General features: G+C 35.1%; 2 protein-coding genes across 6 annotated transcripts in view; both read right to left on the reverse strand.

Annotated features, from left to right (window-relative positions):
* LOC114659417 (peroxisomal succinyl-coenzyme A thioesterase-like) overlaps positions 1 to 17928 on the reverse strand; it is a 190792-nt gene that overhangs the window by 115040 nt on the left and 57824 nt on the right. The window lies entirely within an intron of this gene.
* Positions 1 to 17928, reverse strand: part of LOC114659446 (bile acid-CoA:amino acid N-acyltransferase-like) — a 55515-nt gene that overhangs the window by 920 nt on the left and 36667 nt on the right. For all 3 annotated transcript variants that reach the window (XM_028811954.2, XM_028811945.2, XM_028811962.2), the window contains exons 8-11: positions 16546 to 16639; positions 9186 to 9266; positions 6469 to 6610; positions 1 to 504 (exon numbers count right to left, since the gene is read on the reverse strand). The exon at positions 1 to 504 is cut by the window's left edge and continues 920 nt beyond it. In XM_028811954.2, the coding sequence (XP_028667787.2) occupies positions 386 to 504; positions 6469 to 6610; positions 9186 to 9266; positions 16546 to 16639 (436 nt within the window). In that variant the 3' untranslated portion in view covers positions 1 to 385. The remainder of the gene's footprint in view (positions 505 to 6468; positions 6611 to 9185; positions 9267 to 16545; positions 16640 to 17928) is intronic.

A 17928-nucleotide genomic window follows, 5' to 3' on the forward strand; every position in this document is an offset into this window, starting at 1 on the left:
CTTATTCTGTTACAGAAGACATTTCCAAAACTGTTGTTTTTTTCCTAAGACTATTGTCTAAATCTTGCAAACCTGAGCAGATTACCATCACTTAGACCTTCACATTTCTTTATTTTCAGACATTCTATGATGGGCACAGGTTAGTTGCTCATGTGTTTGCTGATTTTGTCTCTCATTATTGTTTGGGTTCTAATTAAGAAAAAAACAATTAAGAGGTTTAAATTTTAAACAGTAAGCCAATTAAAATTAAGGAAAAATAAGTTAATTAACAGCAAAAACTGGTTACTAAGAAAATGTTTAGAATAAAAACCTGCAGGCACTGTGATTCTACAGGATCAGAGTTGGACACCCTGTGCCATAAGGATTTACCATTAAATGTCAAAACTTAACTTAAAACTGTGTTAGAACTGTAAAGATGGAGATCCAAAAAATCCAATATTTTTTTCCAAGAGTCTTCTTGTGCAAAAGCATGCTCTTTTGCTTCACCTCCCCATAATGCAATAACTACATTGGAAAGAGAAGAGTGTTACAAATCAATTATATTAATTTAAATGTGAAAAAGGTAAGTCAACAAGAAATTAAGTCTACAGAATAGTAGATATTCCATAAATAATATTTATATGGTTAAATATGACCAGCCAATGCACAGAATCATAGAAGGGAAGAACATGCAATGTGGAAGAGAACCATTGCAGTAGATAATGTAATAAGGTAATTCCACTGAGCCATATGAACTGAATAATGGTCAATCATTTCACTCCTTAAAAAAACATATCTAATCCCTGTATATCCAGTCATTGCACCAGAATGAACACATTCAGATTTCATATCTTGGACTTGTTTGACTATAATATTTATTGCCTACATCTGAAGAATCCACTTCACCAAATACATAATATTGCAATATTAGAAGAAGCACTTAAATCGTTCACATCATTCTACTGAAGTTGAAAACAAGGCAAGTTCAAACAGTTTTAAAATTAAATACAGTCCACCACTAATAATGTTTATGTAGCAACACTAAAATTGAAAGATCAAAGCTGCATGGAGTTAAAGACTAATAGAGCACACAATGTTCAAAGCAATTTATTAAAAATCAACATTTGTAAAGAACAAATGTAACATTTAAATATTAACCTCACTAAAATCTATTAATTCAATTGATTCATTTAATTTTCTTTGATTTCTTCTAGGTGTTTCATTTAACAGTTTAACCAAATACAGTTATGGTGGTCTGGCATCATTATATTTGTCTTATATGAGTAACAATAGATGTTTGTGAGTCTGTGTTGTTATGCACGAATATCCACTTCTGAATTAGTTCCTTATTTACACCTGTTGCTCATCCTTTTTGTAAATTACACATTTTTTCAGAAAGTGACGAGAATCTAAAATTTTCACTAGCAATAAATAATTTTCAGAAATGCAGGATCATTTTCCATTCCTTTTCTCTGCATGCTCAGAGAATCTCAGCATGTGAACAGACTGCCTAATTTATTAAGATTTGTTCTTTTTTCTTTCAAAATCTGGAACTGTGAAATCACTATTCATAGCACATATTGAGGGTTATAGTACCCAATGCTGCTAGAGCAGGGGTAAACAGACAATATCCAAGCTATATACTATTTCACTTCCTTCATATTTAAAACAAAACGTGTACTTCTGTATAAATGTTAATGAAAATATATCCTCTTGTGACTTTGTACAGCCCTGTCATTTTGCTAATATGACTGTTTTGCAACTAAATTAAGTGCAGACTTCATACTAAATTGAGTGAAGTAGTTTAAATGAAAACAATATCATTCATTGCCATTGTTTCTGGTTTAGTTATGTGTTCAACATTTCTTGTCTCGCATTTCCTGTCATCCAATATTTACCCAGATCTCTGTAGACATGGAACACACATTAAATGCATGTATTCCAAATAATGATATATTATTTACTCTATGCAATTTGAGTCACATCACACCCAGATTAACAGACTTGAGCTGGGAGAACTTCAGCTGCATCTGTGGGGTTTGGGATAGCAGGCTGCTTGCAGTGATTGACACATTTCCAAAGCAAAGAGGTTGATGAAGCGGTACAAAGGTGGCCCAGCATTATGACTTTTTTCATAGGCTTCAGGGATATATTGGTAAGCAATGGCATGGAAGAGAACTGGTTTATGGCTGATTAGTACAGTGTCCTGCCTTTTTAGTAAAGTCTATAGCTCTGTTAGTATTAGTGCACAGAGACTAAATGTTCTTAAAAATGCACACAATTGTGCAGTATCTTGTAACTGGGAAAAAAATCTTTTAATCTGATTTTTTTCAAAAAAAGTCAGATATACACAAAGCACACACAATGTCAGAAATGACAGATTTGCCAGCTGCAGTCACTAATCTCATAGCCAGACCATTTCAATTTAAACGACTGAAAATCGCTGCCAACATCACATTTACTGACAAAGTTCCAGCCTTCCAGCCCAGTCGTGCTTGCCTCATTTGTGATAACTAATAACATGCTTCCCAACAGAGTTAACAGTTTAACAGGTACTGTGATTTCAGCTGCAGTCTCAACAATTTTTTTTCTTTTTTCCATTTTGCTTTAGTACATAAAACATTAGACATCAGAGAGACAAGCCTTTGTTCAGTTTACAAGGTTCAAAAAACATATATTTCTTACTTGCCATTGTTATAGTTTAAGCCCCTACAACTACAGAAAAAGTCAAACCTGTTTCATTTTATTGGAGTGAGTCACAGACTAGCTGAAGTGACTCACTGTGTATGACTGATTTCACAGAAGTGTGCCACCAATTGCCTCCAATTCTCTAAGATTACACAAATGAAGACCAGAGCTGCCACTTTCTATATGCAGATCAAGAACTGCAAAAAAATGCAGCAAAAACTTGTGGAGAACATGTAAACCCCACACAAAAATAGGTCTCTAGAGGAATAGTAGAGAAATACTACCAAATTTAAAAATTCGGTTACTAAGATATATAATTACATTAAAGTTGACATGGCTGATATTTGTGAAGAGTATTATGACTTATCTTTTTTTGTGAAAAATTTGTCGGTGTTTATTTTGAAAACATTAAATAATATTACATAATAAAAACTGTTTCACTCCACTAGCTAAATTAATTAAATTAATTCTTACATTTATATGGCACTTTTCTTATTACTCACAGTGAATGGTGAGGCACTTCCACCACCACTAATGTGGATGATGTGACGGCAGCCATTTTCCGCCAGTATGCTTATCACATATTGGTTGTTGGGTGGTGAAGGGGTGAGAGATAATTAGCCAATTAGAGACAGGGGATGATCAGGAGGCTAGAATGACCAAGCAATGTGTGGAATTTAGGCAGAATTTCACAATACACCCTACTCTTTACAAAGAATGCCCAGGTATCTTTAATAACCACAAAGAGTCATCCATCCATCCATCCATTTTCCAACCCGCTGAATCCAACACAGGGCACAAGGCAGGAACCAGAGAAAATAACAGGCTATATTTTACAAAATGTATACAGTATAACACTGACAGCACTTTTGCACTGAAACCTCCTTTTAAATGTTTTTTAAGTACCATTCTTTTCTGAACCTCATGTATTTTCAGAACATGCTTCAAATAACGAATATCAAATTAAATTCTTGCAACCATATGAAATTGGGATAGCACATCCAAACTACTGTGATCTTCCCACTGGTTTTATGCAGTCAGTGCCCCATTGCCTCTTTATGGTAGCAATTATTTCAAAATTAACAAATTACGAAAAGCATACTTTGCACATTTTCTTTTCTGTACAGCATCTACAGATGCACATTTTTAGTACAGTATTTGAAAACATGCATTTTTGTGATGGATAATCCTTTGTATTCCATTTTAAACCAGTGAGAAGCATCTGTGAAGCTGTTATTTTAGATTTTTATATGAATTACTGCACAGATTCAAAGATTTTTAATAAGTTGTAGGCTGAAAATCTTCAAACCTTTATGAAGCTATCCTTAAATGTTAATAACTAACCAGCTGCACAAATTGTTTAACAAGACCAAATCAAATGTTAGCTTGAGTAAGTCAGTAAACATAATTTTAATGTTCTTGGAGAGAGGAACAGCAGGACTTATCTTTCTTGTTCTCTATGGCCTATTTCCATTTACACACCAACATACATCCTTAATTGAAGTGACAGTCAAGGTGCAGGAAGGAAATTGAGGGAGGTTTGGTTTTATAGCCATATAAAGTGTAGGCTGTGCAATTTCTCATCTGGACTTTGTGCTGTGCAGAGTGCTTCTCCCAGGTTTTTGGCAGGTCTGGCAGGCAGTGGAGGGAGGACCACCCCTCCGGCTGTGAGCCTCACCACAGTCACTATTTTCACATGGCAGATGAATTAATAATAATGATTCTATCACTTATATTTGAAATAAAACAATGCTCATTTTTTTCCACTGGCATTTTCCAAAATAATATATTAATGCAAAAAATCAAGTGAATGTGTAATCCATTTAAAAAAAGTAAAAGGTTGTTGGATGGATGGTGGTGTTCTGATAAATATCAAGAGAGTATAACTTATAGGGCAGAGTAAGTATTTATATGTTCTACATTAATGCTATAATACATGTTTAAATAAAGCATTATAAATAGACAAATCATCTCTACAGAACAAACAAGTCTTAAATATTACCCAAATTAGGGATGTGTGTCTGCATGTGTTTATAGAAATGTATTAATGAAGATCCATCCATCCATCCATTTTCTAACCCGCTGAATCCGAACACAGGGTCACGGGGGTCTGCTGGAGCCAATCCCAGCCAACACAGGGCAGGAAACAATCCTGGGCAGGGTGTCAGCCCACCGCAGGACACACACAAACACACCCACACACCAAGCACACACTAGGGCCAATTTAGAATCGCCAATCCACCTAACCTGCATGTCTTGTCTTTGGACTGTGGGAGGAAACCAGAGCGCCCGGAGGAAACCCACACAGACACGGGGAGAACATGCAAATCTCCACGCAGGGAGGACCCGTGAAGTGAACCCATGTCCCCAGGTCTCCCAACTGCGAGGCAGCAGCGCCACCGTGCCGCCCACAAAGAGTCAAGACATTGATTTTATATTTCGGTGCCATTTTTACAGGAGAATGTTCCCATCGCTGAATAGGGGCATTGGGTTCCACATTCAGACCTCAGGGTAAATGCCTGCTGCAGGCCTCAACAACACCTTTTTGTGACAGTATGGGTCCTGCTGCATGCTCCCTCTTCCAGTTTTGAGAGCCTCTTGAACCCGACACCATCAATAGTCATGACCAGGATGAGCTAGACAAATGAGGACACCACATGAAGCAAGGGTAAGGTACAAAAATGATCAGTGCTTTTATTAACAACAAATCAATACTAAACAGTGTCCAAAAAGAAAGTGCGGTGCTTCAACTGTCAAATAATCCATTAAAATGGGTGAACGTGGAGGTTAAATATCCAATAAATAAGTCCATTAAAAATGAGTTTAAAATACTAGCAGAAACAGTCCTTTTTTTAAAAAACCTTCTACTTTTCCCTTTATCTGGTGGCTCCTCTGCTTATCCCTCACGGGCCTTGCAGTAGAGGAGTTGCCCCATCAGCAGGTGCAGTTGACCTTCCACTGGTCCGGTTGCCTTCCATTCCAGTCTACGTACAGGCTTCCTCACCGGACCATGACTCGGGTCCCCAATGGCCTGGGCACTCACGCTAGGGCTTTTCCCCCCAAGCCTCCTCGACCCCTGCTGCCTTCCCAGCCTTACATGGCGAGTAGTTCACCATCCAGTTCGTTCCTGCTCCTCTGAACTGCTCAGCTGGAGCAACCTCTTCCAACTGCCCCCACCCCGCACCGAGTATCGGCCACACATTTCTTCTCAGAGACTCTCCTCCCAGATGCCTGCTTTCTCTCTCACAAGCCTGCTCCCATCCGTTTGCTCAGTCACTTCTTCCTTTAACCTCTGTTCTCTCATATCTTTCTTTCTTTTCTCCTTGGCACTCGCGTTTGTCCCATTTCAAAAGGGGACGTTGCACAGGTGTGACAATTAGCAGCTCCCAGCTACAATTGTGGCCACGGGCAATTCCATACCTGTGTACTTAAGTTTGGGACTGCCTGTGTTGTGCATGGGAACCGGTCTAGCCACGTTACTGTGCCCCTCTATTTATTATTTAAAAAAAAAATTGGCCATTCTTTCAGAGCCACGGATCCGCTATACCACACTTTTCCAGAAGTGACCAGAGCTTTTCCTTGTTGGTCTCCCTTCAAAGTACTGGCTGGGCCTGATCACGCTTAGCTTCAGGCAGATTACCTGTTCTGAAGTGCATTTCATATGGTCATTGACATGGTTATTATGTATGCTAATATGCTAATATTAATATTACATAATATATATATATATATATTATACTATATTATATAATATGTTTACTAACTAGATATTTATATTAATAGGGTACCATTTTGCCTTACCTTTTTTACGAGTATGTAAGTCAACAAAATTGCTGAATCGAATGTGGGGGCTATAAGGCGGCTCTATAAGATGTCCAGCCTTAGGATAGATAATTTTTGTCAAAAGATGTCCATTTCCTGCTTCCTTCATCATTTTTTCAATCTGAAAGGAAAAATTTATTAATTTCATGAAAAAGCAGAAAATGTAGACTGTGTATTATATGTGTAACTTATGATGTCTATTAACAGATTATCTTGGTTGTCATAACTCTCTTGATGAGCCCAGTATGTTGAACCTCTATGTATAATTTTTTGTTCAGAAGAGAAAATAAGGAAAAGTGAGAAAACAGTTTTGAAAAACAGCTGTCTTTGTTAGTGAATTATAACAGTTCAAATTCTGTAGAAACAATCTGAAGATGACTCAAAAAGGGAAAACAGAAGTCACAGGAGTCAAGACGTATCAGATTTTCTCTCCTGAAGAGACAAAATAAATAAACATAAAGGAGGAATCCTCTGTATGGGGTTAGCTCATCAGCTAAGGGATCTGTCACAAAGATACTGTAAACTTATTGAAATGTACAAATGATATTAAAATTGATGACTTTAGCAGATACTGAGGAGGCACCAAAAACAATTCTATATTACTTGGACAGTCTTCAAAAATGGATGAACATTTGGAAAAACTAGTTTACTGCAGAAAAGGTTAAAATGTTTCACATAGGCAAAATGAATGTTAAATGAATATTGAGTCACTGTCTTAACACTAGAATCCCTGAAGCCTACGAAAAAACCCATAATCCCAGGCCACCTTAAATTCCTTTGCACCTCTCCATTAGTGTCTTTTGTTTTGTAAATGTGTCGATCAGCACAAGCAGCCAGCAGCCTGTTATTCCATCCCCCACAACGCTGCAGCTCAACTTGGGCAAAAAATTTCTCCCAGCTCAAGTCTTGTTTATCTGGGTGCGAGGTGCCTTGAAGCTGTACAGGGTAAATAATATATCGTTATTTGGAACACATACATTTCATGTGTGTTCTGTGTCTACAACGATCTATGTAAATGTAGGATGACAGGAAATGCAAGAAATGGTGAGCACATACCTAAAATAGAAACTTTTTTCGTGTTATAGTACTAACAACAACATTTTGACATGAAGTGTATAATGTGTGAATAATGAAGTCCAAATATCATATAAACACTTTCACCAAAGGTACACATATAACAAAACAAGTGTGCTTTTATGCAAGAATATAACCAAAGATAAAGAAATCAGGTTAGGGTACATTTTATTCAAGAATAAAACCGAATAACAAAAAATTCAAATGACAAGAAGATACCAAGAAGATATGATTCACCTGCGTTTGAGTGTCTGGTTCTACCCCTTATCTTTTACATATCTTTTACAGGTAGGAAATCTTTACATCGGCTGTTACAGACTGAAATTAAAGGCTTCTTCTTTTTGGGAGCATATACTGTCAGAACGGCATTGCCAGATCTAAACACTAGCGTGGCAAATTGCTCGCGTACTGAAGTGTAAAGACAAGTGGACAAGCTGCAAGTGGAAGTTCCATTTTACTTATGGCGCCAAGAAGAGTTGCGTTGCATTACAGCACTCTATTAGCCAGCGAAACCACTGTGAAGAAGCTGTCTGTTGCTATGGTCCGGCCTTTGTCTAGTCTGATAGCGGTCATGGGACATTGTACAATTGATTGCCGGTACAACAAAAATAGTTCTGAACAGGCATCAGCCACAGCGCTGCTCTTGTAAAAGAATGGAGATATATGCCATCAACTTAAAGAGGGAGCGGCAAGTTTGATGTACCACATACACATCACTGAGAGAAAAAAACTAAATAATAAAAAAACAAATGCTAATTTTAACAAGTAGCCAAAATTTACACTGGGTGTTGCAGACTCAAATCAAATATAAATTTTTATTATATTGTAGAAATAATAATAATAATAGCAGCTCACTACTCAAAACACGTAACGTCCAGTGTGGAAACCAGGACCTCCAGGTTATAAGGCAGAAGTTCTTATCTATGTACCATTCAAGAAAATGTGTAAACTCCCTGTCGATTAATATTAGAGCCTGAGTTTTTAACACATTGACAGCCACATGTAAATCGAATGCACACGTGTTTATTTGATATTTGGACTAAAGTCTCTACACATTATATGCTTCTCATCATTATTAGTAAAAAGTTTCTGCTTTAGATCCTACACTTTCCCAGATCTTTGTAGACACTGAACACACATGAAATGCATGTATTCCAAATAATGATATACTGTATTATTTACCCTATACAACTCCAGGCACATCACACGCAGATAAGGAGCCTTGGCTTGAGCTGGGAGAACTTTTTGTCGGTGAACTGAGCTCCACCAAGGCAGGGCATGGGACAGCAGGCTGCTTGCTGCTTGTGCTGATCGACGCATTTACAAAACAAAAGATGCTGATGGTAGAGGTGTGAAGGGATTTAAAGTGGGCCGGAATTACGAGTTTTTTCTTAGGCTTCAGGAATTCTAGTGTTAAGTTAGGGCTAGGTTAGCATAATGTTATCTTCTATTTTACAACACACAGGTTTTGTGAAAAGAGCATTAACATGTTTTGGAATTTTGAAATGTAATGTTATAGAATTTAATTTGTTCTAATAAATCAAACAAAGACATTTTTGTAACATAAATAATTAAAAGGGCAAATAGTTCAAAAGTATGCAAATATAATAAAACACTCTCACATCTTCAGCTGATTCAGGAGTCGGCCAATTCTGATCATCATCACCAGCAATCAGCAAAAGAGGACACTTTAAATTTCCAAGCTAGACAGGAAAAAGGACAAATTAGTAATGCTGACAAATCACTCAGGCACACCACATATACTATACTTTAAAGCTGGGTTCATAATCTCATGCAGCAACTTTTCTTTGGGACAGATCCCACCGTATCAAAGACCCCCTTCCCTGAAAACCAAACACACATATGTTTCACATTCTTTAGCACAGACACATTCCCTTGCTCATTTAGACCCTCTTATCCAATAAGCTACTTATTTAAATCAAACACATGTTTAGCTAGTTGCAGACCTGTTAAATTTATATGTATGCAAGATAAGGGATCATCAAATTTATTTTGGTGTTCTTATAATTACAAATAAGCAAGCTTATTCATTAAAATAAATATTCTTTTTTCATGGACGTTCACATTGGTTGTGCATGCTCAACATATCTTTTACTGATTAGCCAGAAAGTAACTTCAAAATCCCCACTGCAAGTTAGCTATTAAAATAATTTGGAAATGTCTCTCAAAATGTCTTAAGAAAAAAATATGTCTTACTGTCTTTATAAATCTGTCAATAGGAAAAAAAAATTGTGTCGTTATAGATCATGATAAGTGTGATGCCAATGTTCAGAAGGAAAGCACTTGCAATAAATCGTATTCGTAATAGTCACAGAGGCATGCAAGCAACAATCACAGGCAGGAAAATACTCATCCACTCATTAATTTTGTTTTTTAATGTGCTTTATAAATAAATTTAAAAAAAACTAAAGGCAACACAACTTCAAAAAATAATTGCTGGACAGGACACTGCTTCTCATACTCTGGATGTTTATCATTTTTTTTAATTTTAATTGTGCATAGTTTTAATTAGTGTTTTGGCTTTCAATAAATAATATTGAATGAGTTCTGTTATTTGCTTTCAGTAGCCAGCTAGATATGAGAATGTGTTATAGCATAAACGGGTGCTTGATGGTTATCTGTGTCACAGATCTAATGTTACATGGACTTGGTGCTTTGTGCAGAGGTTTTATGCACTCTTAATAAAGGGTTATGTGAACGAATTTTAAATGACTACTACTTCTTAGTCTTTTTAGAGGCAGCTGCAAACACAAGACAAAAAAATATATATGTTTTTTAATATGTTGTTAGGGATCACACTCCTAAAAATGCACCTGTAATTACTTAAAATATGAGAGTGCCTCATTGGATCACCAATGCACTCACACTAACTGAATGTATCAGTGATTAGGGAAAACAATCATTTTCTGTTTAAAGTAGTTTGTAACCAAAGAAGCTCAACCTCTGACAGAGCAGGAGCACTAATAGGAATGCAGTAATCACCACTTTTTGCAATTAGTATATCGCAGATCCCGTATTCATATGATTAATTATGCAGGCCTAATTTCAAGTCCAGCAATTCTGCTTAGCAGTCATTGTATTAATACAATTGTTTGAGACATTTTTCTGCATAAATAATAAACCACTATATATTTGTGACAATTTTTCCATTAACAGACATTTTCATGGTAAGTTTTGGCTTTCATACAAAATTAGGTTATAAATGTCTATCTGCAGGAGTGGAACTCATTTATAACCAAAGGCATGTGTGTATCAGAATTTCTGCACAAAGACAATGGGTCTATTAAATCAAAAGAAAGACTTTGATTTGACTCATTTTGTGAGTTTTGCTAATCACATTTTAATTAATAATAAGCCATTAATAATCAACTTTACATACTATATCACATTGAAAATTAATTGCCTTAGAAAAACAGATGAAACTTGTCTTGCAGAAAGTGTTTAGCTTTACTTTTTATAGGTAAAACAATAGCAGGGATTGGTGCATGTACTCAGGGATGTCAAGTCAGGGAGGCAGGTGAGTCTCTCATGAAAAGTAAAAAAACTAATAATGATAACATAAAATAAATGTGTCCACTGGTCTGTGGTTTAAATTTGTTTTCTGTATGATTCCAATAATTTTGATTATTTTTATAGTCAAAAACTGATGAATTGGCGCATTTCCTGTTCAAATATTGGAGAGAAACCTGAAGTGCAGCGGCAATGAGCCAAGCCTCACCTCAGACTATGCTATCCCTCACACAATGGGTTGATGCATGCAATTGGCGTGTGCCTGATGCTGTCTCTCTGTATGCTGCCAATATAATGTTCGCAGAGACGTTTATTATACATCCTGACTTTCCACAGTCTGGCTAATATCTTTAACTAGCAAAATACCTGCGCTTCGCAGCGGAGAAGTAGTGTGTTAAAGAGGTTATGAAAAAAAAAGGAAACATTTAAAAAATAATGTAACATGATTGTCAATGTAATTGTGTTGTCTTTGTTATGAGTGTTGCTGTCTTTTATATATATGATATACACACACACACACACATAAACATATATATATACATATACATATATATACATATCTACATATACACATATCTACATATATATATACATATACACATCCACATATATATACACATATATATATATATATATATATATATACACATATCAACATATATATACACACATACATAAACACACATATACATACATACACACACACATATATGTATATATATATATATACACATGTATATATATATACATATACATTATATATATATATATATATATATATATATATATATATATATATATATATATATACACACACAGACACATATATATATATATATAAAAATATTTACATATCTACACATATACACATCTAGATATATATACACATATATATACATATGTACATATATATATATATATATCTAGACATACATACATAGATAGATTGACACATACATATATACATATGTACATATATATATATGTAATTGTGTTGTCATTGTTATGAGTGTTGCTGTCATATATATATATATATATATATATATATATATATATATATATATATATATATATATATAGCAAAATACCCGCGCTTCACAGCGGAGAAGTAGTGTGTTAAAGAGGTTATGTAAACATATATATATACATATACATATATACATATATATACATATCTACATATACAGATATCTACATATAGCAAAATACCCGCGCTTTGCAAGGGAGTAGTGTGTTAAAGAGGTTATGTAACTATATATATATACATAAACATATATACATATATATACATATCTACATATACACATATCTACATATACATACGTATATATACATATACACATCCAGATATACATATATATATATATACATATACAAATTTACATATCTACATATATATATATATATATAAATATAGACATACATATATACATACATTCACATACATATATATATATATATATATATATATATATATATATATATATATATATATATATATATATATACTGTATATATACATATCAACTTATTGGCTCCTGTATTTAGGATATAGCGGGTTGGATAATGGATGGATGGACATCTGTATGCATAGCCCTATTTGCCCGTTTTCGTTTTTTTTCTGTCTTCAGTAATATTTCAGTAAACCCGGAGCTTGTCAGTTCAAATCCTGGTACTGACACCACTGTGTGACCCTGTGGAAGTCACTTCACTTGCCTGTGCTGCAAAAAACAAAAGTAATGTAACAAATTGTACCTCAGATGTTGTAAGTTGCTGGAATAAAGGCATAAGTCAAATAGATAAATATGTATTATACACATAGGAACTATTCATTTATTTTCAGTTAAGTCATCTGCAGCAAACTTTTACAAATGAGGGTTTCTCATTTTTAGATAGTGCAAACTGTTTCTTCTTCATTGACGTTTTCTCTTGGAGAGCTTTTTCCATTTCATTGAAAATGAAAGCAGCAGCTGCCAAAATATGTAGCTTTCTTATTAATTTTTCAACATTGTGTAAAATAAATGTATAAAGTAACATAAAAGGTTTAAATACTGGTTATCCTTTTACACTAAAATATTACTAAAGAGATACAAAAAAAGTAAAATGGATATGTTCTTTTTCTTTAAGGAGATTAAATATTACTGAAGAAAGAAAAAAAAAATTAAACAGCCAAATGGGGCTATGCATACGAACTTAAAAGGTTTAAATAAAACAGAAATATATATTTTATTTTTACTTGCTTAACTTGTGGAGGGTATATCCTGTAGCAAAGCCCTAACTTGTTTCGTGAAAGCCCGTTTCAGTCAATAAGGCTTAAAAAAACGTGTAAAGATATTGACAATAAGCTAAGCAAACCCAGGAAGACATGGAATCGTTTAAATCAAGTATCATTACATCTTCCTTTCTTAAAGAGAAGTAAGGCAGTACTTATAAGCTTACATATTTATATATAGACATACATACATATATATATATATATCTATATCCGAAGCCGTGCAAGCACAGTCTTGAGAATGCAACATATAGTTGTACAGAAGAAAAGCAATCTTGCCTGAAATGAATGGCAACCTTTTGTAGGTCTATGAACTTAATTTAAACTTTAGGTTTACATGGTGCTTTCTTTCCGAAGTACCTGCGCTCATGAATATGTCTGTATGTGTCAGTCGGTCAAATCCACGCGCTTAGCACCGGCGAAGTACCGCTTTTAAATTTTTATTAAGAAGAAAATAAAACCTTTTTAAATTGAGGGAAAATATACTAATAACAGTTTGTTAAGGATCTGTTTTTTTGTGAAGCTGCCTTCACTCGAGTGATCACTTCGACCTGACTTGGTGGCCAACTATAAGCGTTACCTGGTAGGTAACCACCCATACAATCAGATTGTGAATCAGATTACGAATGCCGTGAATGTAATTACACACTCACTGCACTTGCTTACGGTAATCGAACCTCAGACGTCAGCGCTAGAGGGGCTTAGCAGCGGTGAAGTATTGCTTTTAAATTTTAATTAAGAACAAAAGAAAACCTCAGAGGTTCGATTCCTGTAAGGGAGTGAAGTGAGTGGCCGGTTACCTACCAGGTAACGCTTATGGTTGGACAGCAAGTGACGTAACATCAGCCACGGTGCCTTCAGTTGTGAGAAGCAGATCATAGAATGATTGAAAATAGTTTTGCATTTACCTTTTTAGTAAAAGGCGAGCTTTTAAGCCTGAGAAATCACCCCGTAAATGCACACGTTTAATTGCACATGTGTTAATATGTATGGTTACACAGTATTAAAAGACAGTGAACAAAGTCATTTACCTTTGTTCCCGCGTTTGATAAAAGGCGAGCTTTTAAGCCTGAGAAATCACCCCGTAAATGCACACGTTTAATTGCACATGTGTTAATATGTATGCTTACACAGTATTAAAAGACACTCGAAAATTAACGTCATTTACCATCAGCCACGGAGCCTTCAGTTGTGAGAAGCAGATTATAGAATGATTGAAAATAGTTTTGCATTTACCTTTTTAGTAAAAGGCGAGCTTTTAAGCCTGAGAAATCACCCCGTAAATGCACACGTTTAATTGCACATGTGTTAATATGTATGCTTACACAGTATTAAAAGACACTCAAAAATTAACGTCATTTACCTTCGTTCCCACGTTTGACTCGTGCTGTAAATCTCTTCCTTGTTTTTAGTTCACGTGATTACGTAGGAGGCGTGATGACGCGATACATGACTCCGCCTCCTCCATTAGAGTATATGGACAAAAAATATGTTCCAGTTATGACCATTACGCGTAGAATTTCGAAATGAAACCTGCCTAACTTTTGTAAGTAAGCTGTAAGGAATGAGCCTGCCAAATTTCAGCCTTCCACCTACACGGGAAGTTCGAGAATTAGTGATGAGTCAGTCAGTCAGTCAGTGAGTCAGTGAGGGCTTTGCCTTTTATTAATATGTATAGATGAATGTGTGTGACATATTTAGTATTGCTGATCAGAAATAAAACCGCAATGAAAAGGCATAAGGTGAGGCAGACAGTACCGTGATGCACCGAAGGGGGCAGATGTCAGCCAAACAGGTACTTGTTGCTGTTGTTCTTCTACGCAGAGGCTCTAAGCGCCAATAAGTTAGCGATATCAGAAAGTCAAGTGCACTGCAGCGATCCATTTATTTTTATTTTTTTGGACTGACTGCAAAAATGGAAGATTAAGATTTTTAAAACTAAAGGAAAATACAGTCAGGAGAACTTTTACAAGAAAGTGACTGAGTTTTTCCTGGAGAAGGATGGGCACATTGACTTCCTTTACAATTAAAGTTAGACCATAAATGGTTTTCAGTTTCATAAAAAATGGGATCAGAAAAAGCAATCCAATACTTAAAAAATACATTTTGGCCTTAAATAAAATATTGGTTTTTTTTCTTGCTATCGTTTTGTTATACAGTCTGTATTAAAATTGATTAAAGCATCAGAATTAAAAGCTTTTAAAAACAAATATTTCAATTAAGGTCAAAATTTTATTGTTTTTTTGTACACCACTCAATGCTTTCATTTGTATTGAATGAGTATGAATTGTTCAATTGCAATGGCAAATTTAGAACACATGGAGGGTGCAGAGCAAATGCAGTCTCTCTCGCCGCTAAAAATGTAACGTTCTTCCTTAGCCAAATATGTACCTAACCTATGTGTGTGTAAAGAATGCTGATGAGATAGGAAACATAAACAGTAATCAATGTGCATACTGCCAAATGAATAGTGAATAAGCTAATCTTTTGGGTTCATATATTTATAAATCTGACTCTGAAGGAGTCAGTGCCTCACCTCCCATGAACCTCACCACAAGTCACTGCATGTACTATATGACATTCATCTGACAACAGACAAAAAAGGCACTATAGACACATGTGCTGGATTAAAAATGCGGCCTTATAAGTCTTCTAAGCAATATCCAAAGCAGTAATAGAGAGGTTCTGAAAAAACATTTGATGTAAAACCATATTTGAATAAATAAGTAATATACTGTATATTGTCACGCACAAGTGCATGGGGAGCAGCTTAGGGACCTGACACATACCGCGAAACCTTGTGCCTGGGACAACGACGGGGTACTAATCATTCTTTCTTTGTTCCCTCAGGAAGAATGAAGCAGCACCGCCATGAATACACCCAGACTCGCTAAACCACAAGACACTTCCGGGTTCCCATCGTTTCCCCCTGGTCCCTATCTGATGATGTCACTACCATCCATCTACCACTGTGGCTCCTTCCCAGCATTCCATGTCCACTTCCGTTCCCACCCCATAAACCATCCGACTGTTATTTGTTTCATGTATATTGTCGTATGTGCAAACTGACCGTTGCTTTGAAGTACTGTGTTACAGTATACGGGGACGGAAAACCCCAAACCATCATTTCTTGTGTGTTTCTTTTACAATATATACACAAAAAAAAACACTTAACTTACATTAACTTTCTTATTTGAATCTGTTGGTATTGGAAGGACAAGTTCTCGCCATATTACATGATTATTTTCATCTAACCTTGTGTTTTTCTCATTTCTGAAAAAAAAGAAAAACAACATAATACCACAGACAGTTTCTTATCTGTTGTAATGAATATACTTCTTACTGTTATTAGCACATATTTTAAAAGACTAAGAATGTAGGATTAAATATTTCTGAAAAAGGTAACAAAAGTACTATTTCTTCTGGCGTCTATGAAAATAATTTTTTTACTTTTAAGTGCTATTAAAAAAGGCATTGTTTTAATTGGGGTAAAAACACTTTTAGTTTAGATGTCTCATATAATAAGAAAGTGGAAAATACCCATCATTAATAAAGCTAATGCTATAAGCTTTTAAACTGTAGCCAACAATTTGCTGGAAGTGTCATTCCATAGTAAAACAAGGATTATAAATGTTTTATTAATACCAAAATGTACAAACACCAAAAAGAAATTAATTTATTTTTGGCATCTCTCTAAAGTCATGAAAGGACAACTCAAATTCAAATGTAGAAAGCCTATGTGGATTTTACATGGAAGCTATGGATTAAATATGAAATACTGAAGCAACACTAGGAAACTTCACCAGTCAATGGCTGTTACACTTATGTCTGTGCAGGAAATAAGCTAATAATGCACACTATTGAGACAACAACAAAAGAAATATTTTTGATGGTGAGCAACTCAAATGAATTTACTGTCATTGTTGATAAAAGTGCTGATATTTTTGGACATGAGCAGCTGTCAATTTGGTGTACACTTTCAGGAGCTAGTGGCATTGAAAACATAGTGAAGAATTTCTGGAATTAGTCCATGCAAGACTTAGATGATACAGCTACTGCCAACACAATTATTGATGATTGTATAAAAGGCAGATTCAAAACAGAAAAGCAACCTGGCCATGCATTTAATGGCTTCTGGGTATGAGACAATACACTCATCCCATGAAACAATTCATATTGTTATTCAGGCTACTAAATATACTATATTCTCACAATATCAAATGTTCATAACAGAAATGTACTCTTTGCTTAGTGTTACTATACATTCAGAAATCAAAACACTTCAAAATAAATGTTGAACCAGTGTGCAAATACACAAGCAAAAGTTTTAATGTATGCTTTTGTAAGCCTTATCTTTTTTATCAAAATAATCTTAAAATTAACACAACATATCGGTAGTGCAGTAACATAAGATGTGTTGCATGTTAATAACACATGCAATTAAGATTTTCACTGTACCCTACGCATATGAAAATTATGTACCTATAATTAAAAGCTACTGCCGTGCAAAACCATTCCAATTCTAATGTTTTCTGAGTTTTCATCAAACATTGCTTCAACAA

The sequence above is a fragment of the Erpetoichthys calabaricus genome, chromosome 1 (assembly GCF_900747795.2).
Source record: "Erpetoichthys calabaricus chromosome 1, fErpCal1.3, whole genome shotgun sequence".
NCBI classification, from domain to species: Eukaryota; Metazoa; Chordata; class Cladistia; order Polypteriformes; family Polypteridae; genus Erpetoichthys; species Erpetoichthys calabaricus.